Here is a 19,802-nt window from a genome sequence, read left to right as displayed (position 1 = left end):
ACACCACACCCTCACTCAGATCTGGACCTGGCGAGCTGAGTGACCTCATGAGGGTCAAACAGAAACTCTGTTTACGTCAGGACACAAATCAGGACCAGATGTTTTGTGCTGCCGCCCTCGTTGTCATCCTCCCCGAGGAGAAAAAACATAACTCAACAATCACTGCATGGTTAGACCCCCACCAACACGGGGAGATTGCGCAAAAGCCTGACGAACAATACAAGCTGACTTACTCATATTACAAAATCCATGCAGGAGACGGAGAGAGTTGGAACAGTTTGAGTTTATACAACCACACAGAGAGCAAAGAGCCTCTGATGCTCCTCTCTTATAGTTTCATTAAAACTGTTGCTGTTGTGTAAGAAGTCAATCATCTAAAAAATGTCAATAACACAAATTACCTCCCTCTGCCAGGGGCGCAGATGGGATTTTTAACTGGATTTTTTTAACCCAAATATGTTTTATTTAAGCATTTTTACATGAACTGTAGTGTAAACAACAACCAACATATTTACATAAATAAAAAGAAAAAACTGAACATACTGCTGGGCAACTTCTTGTCTGTCAGGATTTTCTGAGACTATGATCCCTGGGAGAAATTTTTGCCCTAAAAGCCTAAATTTGGTGCCTCTCGCACATTCTAATGCCACTATTCCATCTTAATCATTGCATTTTTTAATGAATTATTGTAAAGGAGAATAAGGGTTCTTCTATGTTTTTATTTAAGGCGTCATATTTTGACAGTCTTCTTGTAAATTCTGTGGTGGATTCTGCTAACACATCCATGTGCTCTTATTTTGAAGGCGGGTCTAACAAGTTCTTACCGTAAAGCATGGGTCTCAAACTCGTGGCCCGCGGGCCAATTGTTTTTCTGTCATTTTGTGTCTTTTTTTGGTCATTTTGATACTGCCTCCAGCAGCCCCCAGGTAATTTGAGTTTGAGAACCCTGCCGTAAAACCTTATAGTGTATTCAATTAACACTGAAGGTCGTGAACGTCGAAAATCCTGACATTCATGTGGACCTTGAACGCACCATTAGCCACCGGACTCCCTACATGCAGCAATGTTAATGAGTCTAACTAATAGAATTTTAATCGTCTGTTTTGCGATGTTTCCCGCCCCATCTCAACATCAAAGAATCTGAGTTATTCCTGTGATGTTTTAATTAATCCTCTTTATGTTTCCTTGTCTGACACCAGGAAATAAGTCCTCTGTTGCTTAACAACAAAACTGGTATCAACCCTAAAATTGCTGTTACAACTTATGAGCACTAGTAGAAGAAGTATTCAGATCATGTACTTAAGTAAACTGTAATAAAGTAAAAGTACAGTATTTGTCCCTAAACTATCCTGCCCTACAAAGTCTAACTGCAGAATCTACGCAAAGAGTAAAACTGAGAAAAAAAAAAGTTCTAAAAAGTTTTTTTAACTGGCCAGCCAAATGTGTTATATGTAGGCCAGTGATATGACACGTATTTCTACATCTCTACATTTCTACAAAAACAAATCTTACAAGAAATCTGAGCTGAGCCACAGCCAGAGAGATATAAAGTTTATTATCTAGATTTAGCAACTGGTTTAACCACGTGATGTTTTATAATTGTTTTTATGTTTCCTCGTCTGAGACCAGGAAATAACTCCTCTCTCACCTGGACGACTTTTCTAGAAAGTTACTCACCTGCTGAGCATTAAACACGCCCGGCAGGATTATTGTTCCTGCAGTTACTAGGCAAGTCTTACAAGTCTCCAACAATGTTAATTACTCACATGTTTAATCCGACTGAATGACAATGTAGGAAATCAAACAACACAAAAGTATTCTCTTTGTTTCCTTTAAGGTGTGTAGTATAATACATCTATCTATAAAACCACAAGCGTGTGTGTGAGTGTGTCAGTCTAGGGCAGGGATCTCAAACTCAAATTGCCTGGGGGCCGCTGGAGGCAGTATCAAAATGATCAAAAAAAGACAAAATTACTAGAAAAAAAGACACAAATAACAGAAAAAACTAAATTACTTTACAAAAGACACAATATGACCAAATAAAAAGACACAAAATTATTAGAAAGACACAAAATTACAAAAAAAGACACAAAAATACCAAAAAAGACACAAAATTACAAAAAAAGACACAAAATTACATTACATAACATTTCCACTTCTTGCAGTAACAACAACACGGCAGATGATAAACGCTCCAGTAGCAGCTGCCTTTCTTTTTGTTAACGTCGTCATAGAAACAAGTGAAACAAAGCTCCAGCTGGAGCAATAAAGGGACCTTCCACACACAACACGGTAAAGTGCCATTCATATAAAACTCACATTAAACTTTCATATCAAGGTGGGGTCCACAAAATATCGCCACGAGGGCCACAATTGGCCCGCGGGCCGCGAGTTTGAGGTGCCTGATCTAGTACATATCTTAGTCAGACTGACCTCAGATCTCGTATGTGTCTTGCTCATGGCACGAAGGTGTTCATCCTCGATTTTGAAGATTTTTTAATTCATTTTTCTAAATATCTATATTTACGTAGGACGTGTTGCAGCATTGCACTGTTTCCGATCGGACGCCTTTTAGGGGAGCTCCGCCCCTTTTGGTGTAGCTCCGCCCCCTTTTAGGGGAGCTCCGCCCCATTGTGTGATAGGCCTACACCTGGTCAGTAACACAATTCACTCTGGATTTCCACCCTGACTCATCTCATCTGTAAGTCTATTTAGCCTACCTATCTTTAGGAGTTTTAAAGTGCGCTACAAGGTTCGATTTTCCAATAATATTCTAATAGTTTCCAGCGAATATCAATGTTCAATGTGTATGTGCTGGATGGTGTGGTACCTTATCAAAAGTAAGTGTTTTATGGAGTTGCAGACGTTGTTGTAGCGCGATTAGCATGCTAAGCGGAGATTTAGCTTTATTCACTTCTTATAGGGATGACATTCATGTTGCTTAGCATAATGCCCATAATCATTTTTTATGAGATACTTGCATGCAATATAGTATATAAGCTAACTGGGTTCATGTTAATGTACTTTTAGTGCAGCATACTGCGTAATGTGCTATCTCAAGGTTAGCCTGCTAAGCGGAGATTTAAGCCCTTTCTTCCGCATCAGTTTGATCCATTGAAAGAAGTAAAAATAAAATTTTATTAACTGACAGCTAAGCATAATACAGACGGAAAGATAGCGTTTCTGTGTTAGAGTTAGGGTCTGCATGTAAACTTATTCCCTGCTATATCTGTGTCTGTATAAATGTCTAACCATGTTGAATGATTAAGTTTCTTTTTCTTAAAATAACTTTTTCTGTCTCTTTATATCTCAATGCACATCCATGTATTACCCAATATACACTCTGTATATTAACACTATTAGTGTATTACACCTCATTGTACATCCCACTTTCACACACAACCTCATTCGGACATAACTGATAAATCTACTTAATCTCCCACTAAATGAATACAGACTTCCTACACTTCAACAGAGAACTCACCCTGCAGCTCCCAGTCTTTGAGGCTGTCTCGGTCCCTGGTCACGCTCCCCAGCACCTCCCGCGGCACCGCCTCCATGCGGGCGTCCATCTTCTCCTGTTTGATGCCGCTGGACATCTTCATGGCCCTCTCAAAGAAGCCGTTGATCTCCTGGAGGTCCATCCCCTGGAGGTCAAGGGTCAGCTGGGCCTGCTCCTCGGGGCTCAGCTCCTCCCAGAACTGCAGGAGGTGAGACTGGCCGGCTGCAGCCAACCTCTGGACCAGGCCGCTGGCGTTGGACTCCATGATGAACAGTAATGTTGGTTGGTTAACTGAAAAAGGAGGAATTAAAACACAAGATGAGAGCATGTTGAATGTTATTTCCAAAGCATTTTCTATCAGCAAAACGTGCTCGTTTCAAGTATTTCTGGCTTATTTTAATGTTACTACAGTCTAGCTATTCAAGCCACAATCGCTCAAAATAATATATTTGGATTTATTTTAAGACATCATTTGTTTTTCCAGTGCCTAGATATTTTTTACTTATTTAAAGAATTCTTACAAAGAAAAATGTACTTACTGCACTGGCAGATCATTTGACTTGTTTCCAGTATGTATTTGCTTAACTCTATGGAGTCTTACAGGGCTATTCTGTCCATTTTTGAATCCTTTTCATGTCTCTTTGTGTCTTTGTAACTCATTTTGTGTCTTTTTTTGGTCATTTGTGTCTTTTTCTGTCTTCTTTTAGTTATTTTGTGTCTTTTTTTGTCATTTTGTGTCTTCTATGGGTTTTTTGGTCATTCTGTCTTCTCATTGTGTGTATTTTTGGTCATTTTGTGTCTTTTTGGGTCATTTTGTGTCTTTTTGTAGTCATTTTGTGTCTTTTTTTTAGTCATTCTGTGTCATTTTTGGTCATTTTGTGTCTTTTTTTAGTCATTTTGTGTCTTCTATGGGTTTTTTTGGTCATTCTGTCTTCTCATTTTGCGTATTTTTTGGTCATTTTGTCTTTTTAGTCATTTTGTGTCTTTTTTAGTCATTTTGTGTCTTTTTTGGTCATTTGGTGTCTTTTTTTGTCATTTTGTGTCTTTTTTTTGTCCTTTTGTGTCTTTTTGAGTCCTTTAGTCCAACATAAAATGTGATTTTGAATCTTTTTTTAACTTTCAACCCCACTATCATGCTCAATAAAGAATTGTAAATGTTGCAAATGTGAACAAAGGTGTCAAATCTAACATATAAGAGGGTTCCATCCAGTTCTATCATTTATACTAAATCTATTTGAGCTTGTCTCCAGTTTTACTTGGTATATCATCATCAAACTGAAACTGGCCTCATGGAGTTTACAGCCAGAACTTTAGAGGTAAATTTACAGTAGGGCTCCACGCTGCTTTGTTTTCTAGTCTGGATGTGGTGAAGAAGTCTGGATTTGGAGCTTTTGGAGACTCCAGAGGGTTAATTCTAGTTATTTATTTCTTGTTTTTTTCTCGGTTGGTTGTTGAAGTGTAATAAAAGGAGTTCCCCACTAGAGTTTCATACCTGGCAACTTGCCACAATGTAAGAGAGATAACATTTTGGTTTGTTTGATGACTCGATTAAAACTTTTTTTAATGACCTGGCTACTGCTGGTAGAACGAGCACAACCAGGTTCAACACCCTACGTGACATTTACACCTTGTACTGAAACTCTTGATTGAAATACCTACAGGAATGTTTAATTAGTCAGTTTGTTTGAGCCCACACCCACAGAGAGCAGCTCAGCTGGACCAGGAACTTATCACACCACTACTGGGTGGGAAGCTCTAAATACTGACAGTAAAATCTATTTATTACACTTTCAGCAAGTGTATGTACATAGATATTATCTATTTTTTAAGATAGTATTGCTGTTGAGTTCAGATATATACATATATACACAAAGTCTAAGCAATAAAAACCCAAAGAGCTGATAATTATAGTAAAAAATGTTGTCTAATAAGTGACTCTTTATATAATAATCACGTTGATTTTTATAAGTATAGCAATGAAAATATGATCTTTTTTTGTACAAATTTGATCTCCCTTCCAAACTTTTGGCCTGAAGTGTATATTCTATTTTACTTACTTTTATACATTGTGTTTTTATATGTTCATTCATATTTTTTTTATCATGGAGAGAAGCTATCCACAATGTAATTGTACTTAAGGATAATAACAATAAAGATCTTTCTGATTTTGGTTTTAGCATTTGAATGGGATGTCGAGGGCAACGCCAACATACGCCAATACATTTGGTTTAAAATGACACATAGCATATTACACATAATCATCTTTAGTATTATTTTGATTTATAGTATTCACAATACTTTCAATCTCCATGTCTACAGGAGGCTGCACCGCAAAAACCAACTGACAAAAAATAAGGAACAAATAACTAGAATTAAGCAAACACATGCTCGAAACAAGTAAAATTATCTGCCAGTGCAGTAAGTAAAGTTTTCTTTGTAAGAATTCTTATAATAGGTTAAAAAAAATCTAGGCACTGGAAAAACCAATGATAGCTTGAAATAAATCCAAATATACTTATTTTGAGCAATTGTGGCAAAACTATCACATTTTGGTGGATAGAAAATGCTTCGAAATAACATTAAAACTACATGCACCTAAAACTCTTAACTGGAACCAATATTTTAGGTAAAAATTCATCATATTCAACAGTTAAACAGCTTTAAAAGCATGAAAAAGCTCACAATGTCAATCCTAAAAAGAAGTCTTTCAACAATAAGATAATTAAATAAGCACATAATAATAATAATAATAACAATTAAATAAGCACATAAAGCTATGATCAGTAGGTAAATTACACTCAAAACAATATAATAAAGATACTACTGCTAGATATAATAAGAATATACTTGGTCAGCTTCATGTTTTTTGCAGTGAGTGTCAAGTCTTGAATGGGATGTTGGAGTTCTGAGGCTATTCTGGCAAAAACACAGCAGGTATAGCTCGTAGAAGAGGACATATAGCGTTTTTATTAACATGTTTAATGTTGCAAAGCTGCAATATTTACAATAAGTGTGCCAAAGCTGTTAAAAACTTCATTTATCAGTCATCGTGGTGCCTCCAGCAGTGACAGCAGCACCACAGCCACAGCAGCTAACCGGCTAACTGAGACACAGCTAACACTTAGCATAGCGAGGCTAAAGCTAAAAAGTTAAAATACAATATGAGAGAAATATTAAAGTCTTACCTCTGACAAGTTTCTCCTCTGGGGGTTTGGGAGCATTAGAGCCAGTCTCTGTGTGGTTTCTGGTGCTGGTTCGTTCTGTCGCCTCCCACCCGGACTACACCTCCTGCTACGTCACGATTGACGTGGCACAAGAGGCGACGGCAGAATGTTGCGTTCAGGTGCTGCTCGGAAAACGTGACTCATCCCAAATGTCAAAAAGAATTATATCTAAAGATAAATCCTGGAAAGGTTTGTAAAGCTGCTTGTCAGAGAGGCTAAATGGCAATAAACAGTGGTGGAAAATCACCCAAGACATTTATAATGCCGTAATATATAATAACAATATGATATAATAATAGCAATAACAATAACAACATTAACATTAATAGTAGTAGTAGTAGTAGTAGTAGTAGTAGTAGTAGTAGTTATGATGGTAATTGTACTGATGATATGATGGTAATAATGTTATTGTGACTAGACAGGATATAATAATAGTACAGTATATATAGATATAGATATAGATATAGATATAGATATAGTAGTAGTAGTAGTAGTAGTAGTAGTAATAACATAGCAATGTGTCATATATTTAGATATATCTAGCTTGTGCAGGGTGTACATACATACCGAACATAATATATACTATGTAAACATGTTTATATATATATATATATATATATATATATATATATATATATATATATATATATATATATATATATATATATGGTTAGTTGTAACCTCCAAATAATTTTGCATGTTTTGTTCTGTTTATCTGTGCATTGGATTGTAATACAGCAGCAACTGTAACAAAGCAAATAAATAAATAATAACAATAATAATAATAATAATATAGTAGTAACAGTAGTAGTAGTAATAGTAGTAATAATAACATAGCAATGTGTCGTATATTTAGCCTGTGTGCAGACATACATAACATAATATTATTATGTAAACATGTATATTATATATATATATATATATATGTATATATATATATGTATATATATATATATATATATATTTCTACGTTTACATAATATATAATATGTAAACATGTATAAATATATACATATATAATAATAATAATAATAATAACAATAACAATAACAATAACAATAATAACAATAATAATAATAATAATAATAATAGTAATAAAAAAGTATTTCTGATTATTTATTCAGTTCTGAGAGCAGCCACACGGAGGCGCCACAGGCCTCCACAGGGCGGAAGTAGTTTTCTATCAGCTGACAGATGAGGCTCGTGTTGTTTTGGTCCTCCTCCTGGTTCAGGTCCAGCTCGGAGCTCCTCATCTCCTCCTGCTATCGGATTATTCTCACACCGTCTAACGGAAATGAAGAAGTTTTTCGATGACATTAAAAATGACATTAAGTTTAAATCTGCGGGACCTGGGAAGAAACTAACAGCGGACACCAGGTAAACAACAACAAACTTTATTATTCTCCAGCTGCTTCACAGCCTCAGCTAGCTTCACAGCTAGCTGGTTAGCTGCTCACGACTGAACGTCTGAGTCTGGAAATAACCATCTGCTGTTTATTATTGATTATTGGTTCAATATTAGCTCGTCGTGTAGCTGACAACAACAAGGCTGCTGTTTACTGTGTGTTTTTAACCGTTAATGTGCTAACGGCTAGTTAGCAGCTAGTTAACATTAGATTATATAACAGTCCATCTAATTTCAGGTTAGCTCAGTTAATCCTGCACAATCTGGTTTAGTCAAAGGTTTTAACCAACGTAAAGTGACTTTTACTCGTATTTTACCAACCTACCTAACATTACTGACTAGTAATAGACTTGCTGTGTCACTGACGTTCAGCCCAGCTAGTTAAACTTAACCTAGGGCCGGGCAATATGGCCCTAAAAGAATATCACGATATTTCAGGCTGTTTTTGCGATAACGATATTCTTGACGATATTACCAAATACTTAAAAAGATATAGAAAATATAATTTTTTTAGCCTGTAATCTAAAATGTAGTGTGAAGTGCAAATCTCAACAGTTGCCAAATACTAAAAAATTTACTCTTGACTCTAGAGTATGAGAAAATAATAAAAATAACCATTTAGGGGTTCTGGGGGCATATTTTAATGACATTCTGTAAAGGAGAATAAAGGTTCTTGTATGTTTTATTTAAGGCATCTTATTTTGACAGTCTTCTTGTAAGTTCTGTGGTGGATTCTCTTAACACACTGTGCTCTTATTTTGAAAGCTGCATTTGTTTAGCAACAGGGAGTAAGTAGCTTTTTGTGATTAAAACAACTTTAACCACTACATCAAGAAGTAGGAACGTTGCCAATATCATGATATGCATTTTTTTTTAACCATAAAAAAAAATACCGATATTATCGTGAACGATACGATATGGCACACCCCTAACTTAACCCTATGGAGTCTTGGGTTATTTTGTTGGTTTTTGACTCCTTTTCATTCTGCCTCTATAAAGCACTTCAAAATCTTCACCATGCCATGTTGCTATCATTGTTTTCAGCACAATCTCACCTTTATGACCTGATTATTATTTTCATTTTGACTTAATGGATCAACATTTTGAACACTGAATAATTTTTTAAAAAAACACAAAAAATTACAAAAAACACAACAAAAATACAAAAAAAAAATACTAAAACACATAAAAAATCAAAAAACAACAACAAAGAAACACACAAAAACACAAAATTACAAAAAAATACAAAAAACACATAAAAACAACAAAATTACAAAAACACAAAACACACAAAATTACAAAAAAAATACAAAAACACATAAAACACACAAAGAAACGGTAAACGCAAAAGATTGCATTAAAAATGCTGAATGCACACTGCAAAATGTTAAAAATCTTAGTAAAATCACGTTACTACACTTCAAGGTGTTGTTGTTTTTTTTTACCTTTGCTGAAAAAGTGTTGATGCATTAAATTGGACATGGAAACTTCTGGAAAAGCCAAAACTTTAGAGTTCAGCTGACAGCAGGGAAACATGCTGCTGAAGTTTCTACGTTGTGACGTCATGAAGAAGTCGTGCTCCGGCACTTTCCTGGACTCCAGAAGGTTAACTGCATACTTGGTATTTTGTGTTAAAGCAACCTGTGGGGCGGTTCAGTAACAAGGAGCCACAACATTTCTCTTCTCTGTGATTCTCGTGTCCTCCTGTGACTGCAGCAGTAAGCCCGGGGGGGTGCAGAGCAGCTCCAGCACCAAGAGTCATCGTAATGTTCCCAGTGAGGGCTCCCAGAGGGCCGGGGCTGCAGCTCTGGCCCGGATCGAGCAGCACCAGAAGCCCAAGGTCCACACGTCTCAGGACGCCATCAGGAACCAGGGTGAGACCAGAACTATTAACTCAGAATGAGCAGAAGCTCCTTTGTTGCTTTGTTTTGTTATTAACCCAGAAGAACCCAGACCCAGTAGTCCTTCAAAGAAAATGATGGGGGATATACCACAGACCACGTGGAACACATTTCTGATGTTTTTTTTATTAAATGCGACCCCTAAATGTCAAAGATCTGTGATGTGACATATATGTCACATTGGGCATTTATGGTATTTATTTTTAAGATATTTCTTATTTTAATATAAATAAACTCGACACATTTTCTGCTAACAGAAACACAAATTTGCCTTTTTCTCTTAAAGTGTTTGTTACATGGTGTCACTGTGGGTTCTTCTGGGTTAAATGCAGATCAACCACAGACTAGTCTCGTTGTTTGTCCCTACTAAACCCGTAGCGCTCTAGAATAAACCACTATTTGTGTAGTTTTCTTTGCAGCCAATCAATCAGACAAGCATTCTTCATGTTATGTACAGTGTGTAAAAGGCTTAATGCAGCAGCAGCTGCAACCCACACAGTCTGTGGTGGTGAAGTACACGTTGTGTTTGATAGAATTGGCATTTCAGCGTGTAAAAACATCATTAAGATGGTGAGGAGTGAACTGGTTAAACAGTACCCAGCTCTACAGTCACTGCTGGTCCTGCTGTTGTTTTTTATTGTTTGAGATTTTTTTCAAGATGCCAAAATCAAGAAATCCATTGAAAGTAGATGTGGCTGTTATCATATGAAATGGGAATGAGAATCAGACTCACTTTATTTATCATCGGGGGGAATTGCTTTTGTTACTGCTGTATAAAAAATAGAAATAAGTAAGTATGTAAATAAAATAAAGTTGAAAAAGTGCGCTATACTCGATATACAACAACAATATAAAATACAAATGCAACAAGTCTTAAGTAAATAGAGATATATAAAAATAGGAAAAAAATGTACAAAAATATGTACAAATATGTATTTATTTAACAACAGTGTAACGAAGTGACTGAAATAGAATTAATGCACAACATTTCTATAGAATGTCTGAATTTTATAAATTCATTATTAGAAATAAATCAATTATGAATAATTATGTGGTGGTAGCTGCTGGCAGCAAAACATTGGTGCAGTAGTTTTTCAACTGCAATATAAGAGTAAAAAAGAAAAATACATCCATTTAGTTTTTTATTGCTTATTATACACTGTAAAAAAAATAATCTGTTTAATTTACGGTAAAATACCGGCAGCTTTGGTTGCCAGAACTTCACCGTAAAAACTACAGTAAGTGGGTTTTCTACTGTAAATTTAAATGTAAATATCAGCAAAAACTGTAATTTAGACTGAATATTTTTAGGGTAATTGTGTCATTCATTCACACATCATGGTATTTCTCCATTAAAAAAGTTAAATAATTAAAAGTTAAAAGTTAATAATTAAAAGGGTCTACTACGGTGATATACAATTTTTAATTTTACGCCCTATTTCTGATGTAATTTGACAGTGTTTTACTGTAATTTCTACAAACGTTTCTTATAGTGTATGTTGGCATGTTTAAGACACAGTTTACTAGGAAAGACATGTGATTTTCTGTGATTTTTTCTGTTTCTGCTTGTAGTGAGAAGAGAACTGGCAGCAGCTGCTCTGGTTGATAAAGAAAAGGCAGATACAGCAGAGGTTTGTATCACAGTCATCTGTTAAATAAAGGTTTCTGTAATGACACTAATAAGATAAAAACCTGTCTCACAGTGATCAGTGTTTCATCTATCTGTGTATCTGTGTATCTGTGATTCTCTCCAGGAATGTAAAGTTCCAGTGAGAGATCCAGCCTGTCTCTCAGTGTCAGGTGTGTATTTCACCTGTCCACTAACTGGAGCCACTCTGACTAAGAGTGAGAGGGAAGTTCACATTAAAGAGGCCATTTTAATGGTACGTATGAACAGATTCTCATTTCTCCTTGTCATTGTTGTTGTTGTTGTTGTTGTTTTAGCTTGAATTAGAATATGTTTGTATGGAAGAGGATCAGGGCCACACATGAAAAAAATATTTGAGATCTGACTTTATTCTGAGAATTTTGAGAATAAATAATAATTATCTAATTATTATAATATATATTAATAATATATACATTAATATATATATAATATAATAATTATATATATGAATAAAATAATTTTGACTTTAAACTAAAAATTCTGAGAATAGTCAGAATTCTGAGAATAAATAATAATTATATAATTGTTATATAATATAAAGTGATAATAATATATAAATTATTATATATTATATATATAATAATTATATATATGAATAAAATAATAATTCTGACTTTAAAGTCAAAATTCTGAGAATAAATAATAATTATAATATAATATATAGTAATAATAATATATAAACTATTATATATATATTATGTATAATAATTATATATATGAATAGAATAATAATTCTGACTTTAAAGTCATAATTCTGAGAATAAAGTCAGAACTCAAATATTTTTTCCTGTGTGTCCCTGATCCTTCTCTGTATGTTTGCAGTATTTAACCTGAATACGACTGAATGTTACTGAGCTCAGTAAATAAAGCCTTGCTGTGTGTTTGTCCTGCAGCGGTTTGAGGAAGACGCCGTCGAGGCGTCTGTGATGATGGTTCACACGTTTAACAAGGACAAAGAGAAAGTGAAGGCTGCTGTCGACATCATCAGCAAGTAAGACGCTTAGCATCATTATTCTGACTCTAAACATCAGTTTGTGGCCTTTCTACTGAATATCTTTATTAACTTTGTTACATGGTGTTTATTCAATGTTTTGTTAACAGGTATATTGAAAATATATGTAAGAATCCCACAGAGGAGAAATACAGGAAGATTAAACTGAGCAACAAGGTGTACCAGGTGAGTCTTTAACAGGAGCATCTCAATAAACAAGAATATGATGGAAAAGTCCATTTCCAGTAGTTCAAATCAAATAAGCCCAACCAAGTATTGAGTCATATAGATGGACATAATTTTCAGAGGACAACATTTCCATATTAAACATACTTTTTAAAATTGTTCTTTTATAATATTTAATTTTTGTGTCTTTTTTATTTTTATGGCTTTTCTTTGGTCATTTTACATCTCAGTTGGTCATTTTGTGTCTTTTTTTTAGTCTTTTATGCCTTTTTTAGTCACTTTTTGGTTTGTTATTATGAGTTAAAAAAAGAGCATTTTGAGGTAAGAGTCATAATTATGAGATAAAAAGTTGAAATCATGATTAAAAAAAAATAAATATTATCAGATTAAAAAAATCGAAATTATGAGATAAAAAATTCAAAATTATGAGATAAAAAGTCATAATTTTGAGATAGTCATTATAAGATGGACAGACTTTTCAAAGGCCAACATTTTCATATTAAACATGCCTTAAAAAATTGGTCTTTTGTAATATTAAGTTTTTTTTGAGACACTGAAGTTTAGGTCTTCATTAAATGTAAGACATAATCATAATTAGAAGAAATTAAATAAATTCAGACATGAAATGTTTAATTCTGTGCGTAATGGATATATATAAAGTGCCATTTCCACTTTTTGAATTGAATTACTGACATAAATAAACTTTTCTACGATATTCTAATTTATTGAGATGCACCTGTACATCATTCCCTCTTTTTATTTTTTATTCCAGGAGAAAGTTCGTAGTGTGGAGGGCAGCAGAGAGTTCCTGGAGGCTCTGGGCTTCACCAGCCTGCTGCTGCCGGTGGACGGTCAAGGTAAACTCTCCTTTAGTTCAACACGTTTCTTATCAGCAGGCTGGTTTTTTAGTCACCTTGCCACAATCAGTCATCAACAGTCAGTCAGGTGTTGTATAATGTGTTGTATTTGTGCTTGGCTTTGGTGGAGCTCAGAGGAGGAAGAGGAGTTCCTGGTGTTGCTAGAACACAGTCCAGACTCCCTGGAGCTGATGAAGGAGAGGAGGGACCGCCTCCTGAGAGGAGAACCGGTCCGAGCTCAGCTGGACCGCCAGCCTCAGGCCTTCAGACCGTCTCCCAACGCTCAGCGCTTCGAGCTGCCGCCAGAGTTCTACAACCTGACGGCAGAGGAGCTCAAGAAGGAGCAACAGCAGAGGTACAGACAGGAGGAGACTTCTTAAGTTATGATGCCCAGACGGAAGAGGAGTTAGAAAAGACTCCTGGAAAACTATCAGCTCACATCTAAAGACAAGTGTTTAGAGTTTTTAGTCTCACACTGAGATTTTAGACAGACTGAGAAACTAGCAGGGAAACTACTTACAAGACTACAACTAGGAGAGGAGGAGGAGGAGGGGAGAGAAGGAGTAGAAGTGGAGAAGGAGGAGGAGAGAGGAGAAGGAAGAGAGAGAGAGAAGGAGTAGAAGTGGAGGAGAGAGGAGAAGGAGGAGGAGAGAGGAGGAGGAGCAGGAGAGAGAGAAGGAATAGAAGTGGAGGAGAGAGGAGGAGGAGGAGCAGGAGTGAGGAGGAGAGTGAGAAGGAGTAGAAGTGGAGGAGGAGGAGCAGGAGAGAGGAGGAGAGAGAGAAGGAGTAGAAGTGGAGGAGGAGAAGAGAGAGAGGAGGAGAGAGAGAGAGTAGAATTGGAGAAGGAGGTGAAGGAGAGAGGTTTGGAAAAGTCTCCTGTAAAACTATCAGCTCTCATCATGTTCGGAGTTTTTAGTCTCAGACTGAGATTTTAGACAGACTGTTAATCTTGCAGGGAAACTATTTACAAGACTATGACTAGATTATTTTAGCAGTTTTTTTCCTACCATGCAAATTTTCCCATCATGCTCTTAGTAAAAACTGACTAAATGGAGAAGCAGCTTTTGGCTCCAGCTGCTCTAGTGTGTGACTCAGTGGTTTGTTTTGGAAAGAACAACAACAAAAAGAAGAGAAGACGCCACAAAATGCCCCTCACAAAGCTGAAAAAGGGTTTCTGTTTTTATCACATGAAAAGTTGACTATTTTACAGTAAAATAGATATAAGGAAGAATAAAGGAAAGGAACATTTAGAAATGAATTCATGATATACATTTATGTCCTATTTAATTATAATGTGTATAATTGAATAATTATATTTATCAGCTCTATCAACTTTCATTTAGTTATTCATACATTTATCATTGATTATTTATTACTTATTTATGCATACATGTATTTATACATTTTAACTGGGTCTCCTTACTGTTCCCTTTACTAAGAAACATCTAAATATATAAAGTCTGGGACTGGGAACATCTTTTGGTGGAAGCCCAGTATTAGAGGGAGTACATTTATAAATTGATGCACAAACGGACAGATTCAAATACAGATTTGATTTTTTAGCAAAAATAACACAATTAGACAATTGGTGCATTCCAGTGGCACCACTTACTTTAGATGTCTTTATGTTGTACATGTCTAATTGCATAAAAAACGGTTGTGGTAATGGTGTCGGGACAGTAGAGTAAAGTTCAATATCTGGTTCCTAACATCTGCATTTTTAGTATTTGAGTAACACGGTCAACGCGTTTGCGGTTATGCAACAATGATTCACTGTCGATTAAATTCTGCACAATCATTAAGGGTGTTGCAGAACAAACCTCGTACATGTCTGCTCATCACTCTGGGTGTGTTCTACAGCTTTATAACCACCAGGGAGTGAGAGGAAACACTGATCTTTTGTAGACATGTAGTCGAGGTTTGTCTGTGGCTACAAAGGACAAAATGACTAAAGAAGACAAGATGTTAACAACCTCAAACACACCCGTCCATTATGTATAATAATGGTCTCCTGTATGCTGTTGTAAGTGCTGCCTGGGTGTGCTAGCCACAAAACAAAGTGTGCATCCATAGCCGTGTTTACTTTAGGGGGAAGAGTGGTCGCTGGGAAAGTCTCAGGCCACGCCCTCTCAAATGTCCACTCACTCTGAGTGTCTCCATTATAAAAAGTCCCCAGAGGGATTTAGAGACTCTGGAGGTGACGTTTGGTTTTCAATCGTCACGTAATCGCTTAGCAACGGTTTCGACCATGATCACATATGCGACAGATTAAACACGGGAGACGTAACTGTGGCCACAGTCGCTAACTGTGCACGTCAGCAGCTGATCATAAACAAACCAGCATGGCTAATCATGAATTAACCGGCATCACTAACTGTGCACAGAGTGTCCGGTGCTTGTTGTAAACAAACTGAGATCGCTAAGTGAACACCTCCTGCAGCAGCAGCACATACACACTGTATTGCTACAGAGCTAACTGTTAGCCTGTTAGCAATTTGCAGACTGGACGCTAAGGGGTTAACATCCCCTCCGGCTCTGTGACTGCAGCTGGGAGAGACTGCTGCAGGAGGACTGTGCCGCTTGGACCTTCGAGTCTCCAAAAGTCTCCAATAACACCAGAAAAAGTAGCTAGATTTGTCGCCTTTGTCACTTTTTTGAAAAATAGTAGCTAGGGGGGTCTGGAAAGTTGCTAAATATAGTGATAATGCTGCTTCGCCGGCTTTTACAAATGGCGCGTGTTGTTGTGGCTTCAAGTACTAGGTCACATCCTACTTAGCATTCTATCCAATCAGCAACCAGGCTTTTTTCAGGGGAGAAAAACGGCTGCACTCAGTGATGGGCATGTGTTGTGTGTGTTTGTGTGTTTCCCAGGAGTGATTTGGTGGAGAAGAACGCCATGCTGCGCACCAAAGCCATGAGGGAGAGAGAGGAGCAGAGGGAGAGAAGGAAATACAACTACACTCTGCTGAGAATCAGACTGCCTGATGGAAGCCTGCTACAAGGTGAGAGACTCTTTTTAAAAGAACTTCAGAACAATACAAAGGGGACCAGTAGGAGTGAGTGAGTAAAGGTGAACCTCTCCTCAGGGACCTTCTATGCGTGGGACCGGCTGCCCGTTCTGTTTGCGTTTGTCCGGGAGTCGTTGGTGGACGGCTGGCAGCCCTTCGAGCTCATCGCTCCTGGAAGTCAGAAACTACAAGAGGCTGATGAAGTCGCCCTCGCAGAGTGTAACTTGGTGAGTAGAAACCAGTTATACATATAAACATCATTTACTTATTTCTCTTGATTCTGTAAATTCACACCAAAGCATCAATTGTGTATGTAAAAAACAAATGCACTGTTTTGCACCTATTTCAGCAATATTTGGCAAAAATAACATTTTTTTTTTTTTTTTAAAGTAATGCAACCCTGACTCCAAAAAAGTTGGGACACTGAGGACTTAACAAGATTTGCACATTACACAAGATCTTTGATGCTCAAACTGTCTGTGTGAAATAGATGTCTTCTGTTTTTATTTCTCCTTTTTTGGAGTCATGGTTTCACTTCTTTAATAGGAACATATAAATATCAGAAAGGTTATTGGAGGTGGAAAGACTTGAGAGATGAACCAACATTTTATTGTTTTTGGCGTTTCATGTGATTTTTTTTTTTTTATAAAAGGAAAAAAATCAGATTAGCACCAGATTTATACTGCAGTAATTAATTCAGCATAACACACCAACCATTTGTTGTTTTCTCCATTCTATGGCATTGTATTTTGAATAACTCTGGGCTCTACTTATTCATGTGAAACAGTTGTCATTATTCTTCTGTCTATATTAAAGGAATAGTTCACAAAAGTAACATCACAATAATGTTAGTAAGCTCAGTCCTCAATAAAAACAGAGATGTCATATATTTAGATGTTTCTTAGTAAAGAGAACAGTAAGGAGACCCAATTAAAATGTATCAATAAATGTATACATAAATAAGTAATAAATAATTAATTAATGTATGATTACCTAAATGAAAGTTGATAGAGCTGATAAATATAATTATTAAATTAAACAAATTATAATTAAATAGGACATAAATTAATATCATGAATTCATTTCTAAATGTTCCTTTCCTTTATTCTTCCTTATATCTATTTATTTTTACTGTAAAATAGTCAACTTTTCATGTGATAAAAACAGAAACCCTTTTTCAGCTTTGTGAGGGGCATTTTGTGGCGTCTTCTCTTCTTTTTGTTGTTGTTCTTTCCAACACAAACCACTGAGTCACACACTAGAGCAGCTGGAGCCAAAAGCTGCTTCTCCTCCATTTAGTACATTTCTACTAAGAGCATGATGGGGAAAATTTGCATGGTAGGAAAAAAACTGCTAAAAGAATCTAGTTGTAGTCTTGTAAATAGTTTCCCTGCAAGATTGACAGTCTGTCTAAATCTATCATCTCAGTGTGAGACTAAAAACTCTAAACTCTTGTCTTTAGATGTGAGCTGATAGTTTTCAGGGAGTCTTTTCAAAGTCTTCTGATGTATAGGTAGCATTGATGAAACAAACAACCAATCTAACATCAATGACACTAACTAAGTTTCTGTTGTGCCTGTATGTTTCCAGGTCCCTGCTGCTCTGCTCACATTCGCCTGGGATGCAGCCGTGCAGGCAGATATTGCAGCTGCAGGAGGAAAAAGCCCGGCCCTCCTCAAACCAGAGCTGCTGGAAACCATTCAGACTCTGAGCTGAGCAGAAGCTGAACCTGAACTCTCCATGCTACCTTCACACCTCTGGCACTACTGGGGTGGACGCGCCCCCTTTAAATACAATTAAAAGACTAGCGATACGTTTATTTTTACAAATCCTAACTAAAGTCAGTAGCAGTGATTAGTGACGGGGGGCAGCTTCACCCTAAAGCGCTTGTTTTGCTCCATGTGGGGATAAAGTCTCAGCAGCACATTGTACTGGAGGAAGTGATACATACTGAGTAGTAAAGAGACTGAGCCAGCAGTCCTCTGTGCTCTAACTAACTATCTACCAGTCAGGTTACTTTATGTGGAATGTTGAGACCTTGTTGTAACTGTGTCAGCACTTGTTTGAAGTAAACAGTCCATCTTGCTTACACAACAGTCAGATTAACAGTCAGGCGCGGCTTTACAGTCATGTCGAGGAATACGGGCTGAAATATGTGCTACCAGAAACTGAATTTGAATAATTTATATTTGAATTGTTTATCTTGAATAATTGCATTAAAAACCTGAATTTGAATCACATAATTTGAATTTGTATTGTTCAATTTGAATCACTGAATTGAAAAACTGAATCTGAATTGTAATTTGAAATTGTATTTATTAGTTTGGAACTGAACATTCAGTTCGCAAAATTAAATTAAAATTTTCTGCAACGAACATCCAGGTAGTTGAGGCAGAGCAATCGAGCACAGAAAACGGATGTGCTGATTGGCCAAACAGGCGCTATGGCAACCGGGTCGCAACAAATGTTCCAAAAACTAACGGAGGTACTGATTGGTCGAAGAGGCGCTCTGTGTATCTGTGCTCGATTGCTCTGCCTCAACTACCTGGATGTTCATCGCAGAAAATTGAAATTAATTTTGCAAACTGAATGTTCAATTCCAAACTACTCCATTCAATTTCAAATTACAATTCAGATTCAGTTTTTCAAAGCAATGATTCAAATTGTACAGTTTTTAATGCAATTATTCAAGTTAAGCCATTAAAATTCAAATATAAATAATTCAAATTCAGTTTCTGGTGGCACATATTTCAGCCCGTAGAGGAAATTCAAGAGTAGGGAGGTTAAGTCTGGTCAGATCTGTGTTTGGTATTTCAGCACCTGGGTGTCTGGCTCTGGCTTCAACTTGAAATGTTATTAGTTTTGTTCGCTGGTGCTCCAGTTTAAACAGTGTTTGTTCAGTCAGGTCTGATTTGATGTGCTACAAGTCTTGTCCTCTCCTGCTCTGCAGCAGCCTTGCACTCCTTGTTGTACAACAAACTTCTCTGGTTGCTTCATTAATTAAAACAAATGTAATTTATATTTACGTGTATGAGCACAAGCCCAAATCATGTTGTTAT

At 36.4% G+C, this 19,802-nt stretch overlaps 2 protein-coding genes across 3 annotated transcripts in view; one reads left to right on the top strand and one right to left on the bottom strand.

Moving 5' to 3' along the window:
* uap1 (UDP-N-acetylglucosamine pyrophosphorylase 1) overlaps positions 1 to 6,795 on the bottom strand; it is a 28,632-nt gene extending 21,837 nt beyond the window's left edge. For both annotated transcript variants that reach the window (XM_059341941.1, XM_059341942.1), the window contains exons 1-2: positions 6,688 to 6,795; positions 3,485 to 3,793 (exon numbers count right to left, since the gene is read on the bottom strand). In XM_059341941.1, the coding sequence (XP_059197924.1) occupies positions 3,485 to 3,767 (283 nt within the window). In that variant the 5' untranslated portion in view covers positions 3,768 to 3,793; positions 6,688 to 6,795. The remainder of the gene's footprint in view (positions 1 to 3,484; positions 3,794 to 6,687) is intronic.
* Positions 6,796 to 7,948: 1,153 nt separating this feature from the next.
* On the top strand, positions 7,949 to 18,930 carry ubxn6 (UBX domain protein 6). The gene is made up of 11 exons (XM_059341943.1): positions 7,949 to 8,103; positions 9,848 to 10,005; positions 11,605 to 11,663; positions 11,787 to 11,915; positions 12,595 to 12,692; positions 12,803 to 12,878; positions 13,651 to 13,735; positions 13,871 to 14,090; positions 16,607 to 16,737; positions 16,822 to 16,970; positions 18,334 to 18,930. Exons 1-11 carry the CDS (start codon positions 8,021 to 8,023, stop codon positions 18,457 to 18,459), a joined length of 1,314 nt encoding a protein of 437 aa, XP_059197926.1. The 5' UTR covers positions 7,949 to 8,020; the 3' UTR covers positions 18,460 to 18,930.
* Positions 18,931 to 19,802: the final 872 nt, after the last annotated feature.

Source organism: Centropristis striata, chromosome 9 (assembly GCF_030273125.1).
Source record: "Centropristis striata isolate RG_2023a ecotype Rhode Island chromosome 9, C.striata_1.0, whole genome shotgun sequence".
NCBI classification, from domain to species: Eukaryota; Metazoa; Chordata; class Actinopteri; order Perciformes; family Serranidae; genus Centropristis; species Centropristis striata.
Note: the sequence above shows the minus strand (reverse complement) of the source record. Positions and strands in the feature narration are given on the sequence as shown.